Raw genomic sequence first — 8,199 nt, 5'->3', positions numbered from 1 at the left:
CCTCCTTACCCCAAAAGGCAAATTTAATTTAATGTGCATCTCCGCTTTAAGATGAATCACATTTCCTTGTTGTGTACAGTAGAATGGAGACAGATCGCCTTTCTCTGGGTTTAAAGAAGTGCTTTGAGATTAAGTAGGCTGATTGTGGCGCTTTCACCATCAGAATTACGGCCGGTAACCTTAGACAGGCCTGTCTGCTCTGGGGCTTAGACACACACAGTTGGGGACGCTCTCTGTTAATGTCATCTCACAGATTCTGTTTCCTAATCACAATCTAGCCTCCAGTCCCACAACCTCTGACACATACTCGTTTTCTTTCTCACAGAGTCAAAGTGTTCTGGTCAGGCGGGGGTTATTCTACGGCTGCACAACAAGATATTGATATTAGGATGTCGGGCTGCAGTGTCAGAGTGGCTCGGAGAAGCCCTTCAGCCGCTTGTCAGGTGCGTCTGATTCCACATGTGAAGCAGAGAGATGTCTCGAGTTAATTTCATTTGTCATTTTTGGCCTGCAAGTGAAAAGGGCACCTGTGTGCCGCCGTGAGACCCAAAGCCACACATTAGCGTTGACAGCTGAACCCCGAAGCAGTCGATTCTTTATTCTTTTGAAAGCTATCCATCACCTTCTGTGTTCATTATTCATAAGGGAAACGGCTGAAAGGTTATTTACTGTGTCGATTTTCTCAGAAAAGGCTCCCTGGGCACAAAAACAGAAGTCTCCCGGGGTGACGGCGAGGACAGCGTCACCGTTTCAGCGCCGCTCCGGTGCTCTGCCAGTCAGATTGAGGAGCGTTGTGCATGCTGACCACCCACATCAAAGCTGCTCCGGTGAATATTCAGCATCACTGCAGTTTGATAAGTTTGTGGGAAAACGGGAAAAGTCCAGCAGACGGTTTGTTTTGCTTTATGGGATGTTGGGGCTTCTATCTGCTGGAGCAGGATAGCGGATCTGCCGCCCACCCCTCTCGCTGCTTCAGTCGCTGTTTTCAGACCAGAGGAAAGTGGTTTCCTCCGTGAGAGTCGAACGTGAGATAAGCCACACATTAGGTCATGGCAATTCCCACAGTGTTCTGCTTGATATGGTGGAAGTGTGTGTGTGTGTGTGTGTGTGTGTGTGTGTGGGGGGGGGGGGGGGTAATCTTCAACTCAACCACATCACCAGAGATGGACATTTCGTTCAGAAGACATCTCTCGCTGGATCTGAGCATCCGTTGAAACGATGTCCAGCAGGTCGAGTCGACGCCGGCCCGTTCGGATCTCCCCGCTTCCCTCATGCTCGGTTAAGTCGGTGCCACCTGTGGTTAATAAGAAATATCCCAGATCCGGCAGGTTAATGTTCAATCAATCAAGCGGGGAGAGAAGCCTCTAAATGGCCCGGTTTATTTTTAACCACTGCATCACATTAACAGCTCCAAGGTCTCACGCAGCCACAACTAAGTCTTTATGCTTTCAGCGAACGTTTATTAAACGGTCTGTGTGTGTGTGTGTGTGTGTGTGTGTGTGGGGGGGGGGGGGGGGGGGGGGGGTACATGCAAAGGGGCAAAACATCAGCTGGGAGAAATGATGAGACCGCATCCTTTATCCTTTAAACTCCAGCTGCATTTGGAGTATTTCCTCCCGTTCCTGGCTCATCCCTTGCGCTCGTGTTGGGAATATTGGGAGCTGTGTGTGTGTTTACTCTCCAGAGCTGCTGTGTGAGTTGGCCAAAGCACCTGCGCTATGAAATCAACACCCCACTCAGCAATAATGTCCTCTGAAGCCTGGCCAGTTTACGAAATAATCAATCCAAATAAAAGCAGCAGATAAAATTGACTGACCCTCATATACTTAATTATTGCAGCTATTTGACCAAATAGCATTTTTCAGGATGCTGTGTGTCACAGGCCATCAATATTCCTCTAATCGCCGTTAGTTATTGCCCTACTTTGTTGCTGCTGCGGATGGCCAGTCTCCAGTGGTCAGTTTGGCTCCCGGCAGCAAGGGAAGGAGATGCTAAATGGTTGCACAAACAATTTGATTATGCCGTTTAATTCCCGTCATATAGATCTGCAGGGCCTGCTGATGCACTCATTTCTGGGAGGCTGCACTGAAATAAATTTGGAGTGGCATTTACTTAAAAAAAGTAAGGACAGTATTTACACACATAAAATGCTTGTAAATTTTACTCAGGCTATTTTTAAGTAATATATACTTTCTAGAACCAAGTATTTTTTATGAAAAAGACCTAAGTAAATGTTACAAGCCATACTTACATACAGTTTGTAATTTTTACTCACCTTACCATTGCTTGTAATTACAAAACCCAAGTAAAAGTTGCTGATGTTTCTTTGTGTTTTTTACTCCACTTTTCTTTGTTATATTCTATGAAATTATAAAGTAATATGTATTAATAATGTATTTGTTAATATAAATTGAAGTAAATTTTTTTACTATTCTATTAAATAAATATTTCCCCAAAACAAAAATTTGCACACAAGGGATATTTGAATGACATTTTTATTTAATGTTAGAAAGTGTAGATATTAAAAATATCTATATAACATTGCACATGCATGCCCATAAACCTTCTTAAATTTCAATACAGTGACCAATGTGTAAAAAACTGCATAAAGGTAGAGATTGATATAAACCGCAGTTTAGAATTTCAAAAAGCAACACTTGAAATAACTGTCAGATAACTGACATAAAATGACAACAAATTGTTTGTGCTGGACAAAAGCACAAATACAAATGCAATAAAACTCACAAAGTTTCTCATGGAGACTGCACCTTTGCTAATAGGATGACCATAACAGTAAGAGCTTATAAAACTGGCCAACATGTGAAATCACTGACAAACGTAAACATTATTTGTGCTGAACAAAAGCACAATTAACACTTGACCACTCACTGTAGAAGTTTTTTGTGCAGAGACTGGACCTTTGCTGACATTCTCAGGCTGTCAAGCTCAAGGAAAAGCTTCTGAAATGCTTCAAAAGTATATTTCAGTTTCTGTGGATAACTTAAATTGACAGCATAGATGACTCCCATGAGGAGGAGGCAAGCGTTTGTCACAGTTTTGCAGTCCTGCAAAACCTCAAGTCCCTCAATAATGACACACACGTACACTGGATCTTGGTTGTCCTGTGCCACACTGGGATGGATAACAGCAACCTTCATCAAGTGCTCATTGCAGTCCTCTTTCGCCGCTTCTTGGTTGACATCCTGAGGGGAAAAAAAGCCACAATTATGAATAACTAGCAACAGATTCCAAGTAAAAGAAGCAGTTAAGAAAAAAAATATTAAAATAAAAGAGGTATACTCAAATCAAATAATATTCACATGGCACTTTTTAAATGCAAAGTTACACTATGTGCTTCACAGGTCTGACCCTGAAATCCCAAAGAAAAACACTTTTTTGGGCCATCAAGACTGAGAGGAATCAACACCCACGACCACAATGAGCGCTGCTACAGTGACCACCATGGTCAGGGCACAGAGGTGCAGAGCACTCCAGCCTCTCAGGCTGGTAACATTGCGCTGCAAGATGAATTCTCATGAGATTTGAGGGTAAAAGCATCAGTTAAAAGCCTGATATGAAAAATATGCGTCTTGAGCAGGGATCGAAGCAAAAAATTCTCATCTGACTGAAAATTATCGCCCGGGAGGGGTGTGTGCACACATTGTTTACATGCAGTCACTATTGGGGTTTTGATTGGTTTTAAGGTCAGTATTCTTGTTTCTGAAAAATTTGGAATGACCCGTTCACATACACAGTGTTTAAAAGTGTGGGTGTTGAGATTTCTCTGAGGTAAAAAAGATGATAAGTATTAAAGTACTCTAGGGGGGTCCAGGGACATGCCCCCCCAGAACAAAATTATTGGACATTTTATATTTAAACGCATCAGTCTGGTGCATTTTGGGGGGAAAGTAGAGTTACAGGTTGGTAGGAATGTATGATAAAGTATCTATACATGTTCATTATAATGATATATCATCAGGTACCTTATAGTCTTTGATCAGCTCCTCTCCACTCTCTCCAAGATACTCAACTAAGCAACTAATGATGATGTCCCTTCTGCCATCAACATGATGCTATTGAACACAAAAGACAATTTATTGCAGAAAATACATAACATAACATAATAGGGCTGCAACTAAAGACTATTTTAATAGTCGACTAGTCACAGACTATTGAAAAGATTAGTCGACTAATCGGATATTATGAAAGTTTTCTTGAATTTAGCATGAGATTGCTTTAATTATATGAAAAATGACAATAAACACAAGAAAGATGGGTACTTCAATGGAAAATGCATATTTTATTGAACTTTGCTGCTGAAAGGCCAATTCATACTAAAAGTAAATAAAAATTAGGCACAGTGCTCAGTCAGTATAGACATAAATGCATAAATAAAATTAAAATACTTTTGTCAGGCACAGTCGGGCATAACATTAAATCTCTTATCTTAAAGCGAAAATACATTTAAAAAACTTAACATCCAAAACAAAACGTGTTGGCTTTCCTGTTATTTAAATCTTACCGAGGCGAGTCAGACTCTGTTTCATTCAACTGTCCTTCGTGCTTTCTCATTAAGTGTTCATGCATCACCAAGGTGCTGCCGTGATACGCAAGGCCTGCTTTGCAAATAATGCAGGTAAGCTTTTTATTCGCCGAACCGAGGCTAGAACGCTCTCATCTTTTAGATGTTTTGGTACGAGTAGCTGCTATGTTGGACGCCGCCATTTCTGTTAGTTGATGCTCAGCAGAGATGCTATTGCGCATGTGCCACTCTGGGCAGAGATTGTAATGAAGTGAGATGCCTCACTCGGTCGGAAAAAACATGTCTGACGACAACGTCGACAATGAAATTAATTGTCGACAATTTCTATTGTCGATATTTGCTGACAACGTCGACGAATCGTTGCAGCCCTATAACATATGTAACATACATACATCAGGGTTCCCCCAGAAAATGGGTGAATATTACCTGCTTATTTGCAAAGCAGTCCTTGCGTATCACGGCAGCACCTCGGTGATGCATGAACACTTAACGAGAAAGCACGTTGGACAGTTGGAATGAAACAGTCTGACTCACCTCGGTAAGATTTAAATAACAAGAAAGCCAACACGTTTAGTGTTGGAGGTACATATTTTTAAACATATTTTTGCTTTTTAAAAAAAAGAGAGATTTAATGTTATGCCTGACTATGCCTGAAAAAAGTATTTTAATTTTATTTATGCATTATGTCTATACTAGCTGAGCACTGTGCCTAATTGGTATTTTTATTTACGTTTAAAATGAATTGGCCTATCAGCAGCAAAGTTCAGTAACATATGCATTTTCCATTGAAGTACCCATCTTTGTTGTGTTATAATTTTTCACATAATGAAAGCATGCTAAATTTAAGAAAAAAATTAATAATTATCCGATAGTCAACTAATCGTTTCAATAGTCGGTGACTGGTCGACGACTATTAAAATAGTCATTAGTTGCAGCCCTAGTATATTTACAGTGCATATATCATCATCATTAAATTGTGTAATTAAAATAATTAGAAAGGTTACCTCATTCAGTGAGTCCAGCATTGGTCTTATTTTGGTCCCTGCAGTCCCGCCCTTCTTCTGAAACATTGCCAGGAGTTTTGGAGTAAACCTGTCCAAACTGGACAAAAAGGTTTGCTCCAGATGCACCGTGGTCAGTCTTTTAAACTCTTCTTTGATCTGAAATGAGAAATAAAAACACAAAATCATGTTTATGATGACTCATGAGATCTCACACTGCATGAACAATAACTGGATTTACCTGATTTTCACTGAACAGAGAAGGCCATCTCTCCATGAGGTCTTTGATTGCAGGACAATCCTTGACAACCTCAGTTCTTCGGCCGCTCGGTGTCGTACTTCTCCCGCTACGTTTTCCCCCTGATTTTAATAGAAGTTTGTCTTTTAGGAACAAATGAGAAAACCAGGGACTTATTAAGCTTAGGGCAGAGATGGACCACATGTTCACTGGAACAAAGTGTTTGGCGGCTGTGACATGGAGGTACAATAACATCTCATATTTTAAATAACTCGTTTGAGTTTAGTTTTTTCTGCGAAAATATGAAAGGAATAAGCCGTTTTCCTCTTTTCTCTTCCTGGTTTTTTTTTCTTACATGTTAAGACTATTCTGGAGAAAATGGGCATCCAGGGGAAGGTGACAGCGATGACCAGCTCCTGGAGCTGATCAGGGAGGACATGAGGCTGCAGAGGGAGGCAGAGCAGCAGAGGGCACAGGAGAGAAGGAAGAACTTTGACAGGCTTGCTAGAAAAAATGGTTAAGAAAGATTAAACATGTACATATAAAAGAAATATCTAAATAAAATCAGTTCTGTATTAAAATCTTGGATTTTATTTTTGTTTACAAATGTGAATTGTTTACTAGAGGGTATCCGCTGGGTCTTGAAACATCTTAAAAGGTGATAAATCGGTTTTGGTCAAATTAAGACCCTTAGAAAGTATTAAAAACTATTATCACATCTTTGCTCAGGCTCAGCTTGTCGAAAGTATTTTCTCTGAATTAGCTCTCCAGCAGTCAAGGAAATGATTAAAAATCTAAAAACTTCGAGCTCCATCATTTGAAGTTCCTTCTCCCTTCTGCTCAGCGGGTCCACTGTTGCTAGGCGATGGAACATTCGCTGAGGGAGTGGCGGGAATTCATGAAGGCTAGGCCTGTCCAAATTCACAGCCGTTAACATCTGGTCTACTCGGCCGACGTGGGCTGGGTCCTTCGAAGGATGCAGACACAGCGTATGTTTCTGACTATAACATGAATAAAATGGAGCTGTGGAGAGCAGTTTTTTATTTATTCAAATTAATGGTTATTACAGTGGTGTAAAACTGCAGCAATGATATGAAATTAGACCGTGGTCATTTTATTGTGTTAAACTCAAGTCCATTGGAACAGTTTCAACAACAGAACAAGTCAAATAACTTCCAACTTCAGTGAAATGTAATGGGTGGCGCAAAGTTAACAGACACCAGTGCACCGGCAGCTTGCAACTTTTTCTGTAAAATGCGTTTATAATTATTAAATGCACTCACTCCAGCAAGTATAATCTTTACCAAGTCTGGCTTTGATAAAACGCGAACTTTAATTAATGGGGCCTTTCCAGGCGAAAAGGACACGTGTCAGCCAAGTTAGTTAGCTTAGCTAGCTAGCAGGAAAAAGTACCATTTGCTACCGCAGCTGCTGCTGCTTTCAGTGAGAAGTCAGTGAGCCAACGAGGACGTATAGTTTGATTAACTTAAAACTTACCGTCTTGGCTCCAATGTGCTAGTTCTTTCACGTCTCACTCAATGAATTCCCCAACACATATGAAACGTGGCATGAGGAAGCACAGTTACTGTCTTACGATGATGAAGGCCTCTGAAGAGTGGGGGAGGGGCTTTGACGTCATGCTCCGAATACAGAAGGTTGTAGGGTTCAATGATGTCTCTCTATTACATTTTACTTAGAAATATCAACTGAGTAAGCCAACAAACTGATTAAGTGAATATTACTTGGATTGAAGGATTCCATTTACATACAAAAATGAGGAAACATAATTACAAACAATCACCAAGTAATGCACTACATGAAAAATAGCTATTTTAAAGTAAAAACAGTGAATTCATATTATTTAGTAGAATTTATATAGATAGTTGAAATAATAATTACAGGGCCAAAAAATCATTTATTTCAGTGTGTAGAGCAGAGTGCTGACCCGCTGGTCTCACACCACCGGGCCCTGAAAAGGCAGATTTTTTTCCTTCCTCTCTGGCTTCAGGATCAATAGCGGCTGCTCTGTGGGTGCCTTGCAGGAATCACCTCTTAACACTAACCTTTTACCTCCAGCACGGAGGGCAGCGTCCAGTCGGAGAGGAGGAGCTGAGCGCTGCAGCGTGCTGCCGTCTCGCTCATTACCGAGAGTGCTGTAACAGAAGGAGAGCTGAGGGTTAAAGCTAGCAGACGAAACCGACCACCGGGTGAAAAATGAGAAACGAGCGGGAGCAAACTCTCGGACTCAGTTGCCCAGTTCCCAAAATTAACATTTCAATTCAAAACCAATAATAACGCATTGTGTCTGGCATGAATGAGCGCTGCTGCGAAGGGAAGGCGATACCTCCTGTTCCTGTGTCAGTGAAAAAGCTCCTTCATCTTCTGCTAAAGGGCCCACACAGTCTGAGGTCAGCCAG

General features: G+C 41.1%; 1 protein-coding gene across 3 annotated transcripts; it reads right to left on the bottom strand.

The window, feature by feature from the left end:
• Positions 1-2,479: 2,479 nt before the first annotated feature.
• On the bottom strand, positions 2,480-7,511 carry LOC129153091 (uncharacterized). 3 transcript variants are annotated; one of them, XM_054731924.2, is made up of 5 exons: positions 7,280-7,511; positions 5,786-5,904; positions 5,548-5,703; positions 3,984-4,073; positions 2,480-3,203 (listed from the first exon to the last, which is right to left on the bottom strand). In XM_054731924.2, exons 2-5 carry the CDS (start codon positions 5,819-5,821, stop codon positions 2,886-2,888), a joined length of 600 nt encoding a protein of 199 aa, XP_054587899.1. In that variant the 5' UTR covers positions 5,822-5,904; positions 7,280-7,511; the 3' UTR covers positions 2,480-2,885. The 3 variants fall into 3 exon arrangements, with proteins under 3 accessions (XP_054587899.1, XP_054587898.1, XP_054587897.1); XM_054731923.2 differs by lacking the exon at positions 7,280-7,511 and adding an exon at positions 6,138-7,254; XM_054731922.2 differs by lacking the exon at positions 7,280-7,511 and having other exon boundaries at positions 5,786-7,251.
• Positions 7,512-8,199: the final 688 nt, after the last annotated feature.

This window comes from Nothobranchius furzeri, chromosome 9, assembly GCF_043380555.1.
Source record: "Nothobranchius furzeri strain GRZ-AD chromosome 9, NfurGRZ-RIMD1, whole genome shotgun sequence".
In the NCBI taxonomy this organism is placed as follows: Eukaryota; Metazoa; Chordata; class Actinopteri; order Cyprinodontiformes; family Nothobranchiidae; genus Nothobranchius; species Nothobranchius furzeri.
Note: the sequence above shows the minus strand (reverse complement) of the source record. Positions and strands in the feature narration are given on the sequence as shown.

Coding starts and splice junctions, on each gene's coding strand:
- LOC129153091 (XM_054731922.2), bottom strand. CDS start 6,037: ATGTTATTGTACCTCCATGTCACAGCCGCCAAACACTTTGTTCCAGTG. Junction 5,704..5,785: donor CTCTGTTCAGTGAAAATCAG/GTAAATCCAGTT, acceptor TTCTCATTTCAG/ATCAAAGAAGAGTTTAAAAG. Junction 3,204..3,983: donor AGCTGATCAAAGACTATAAG/GTACCTGATGAT, acceptor TTTTCCCCTCAG/GATGTCAACCAAGAAGCGGC.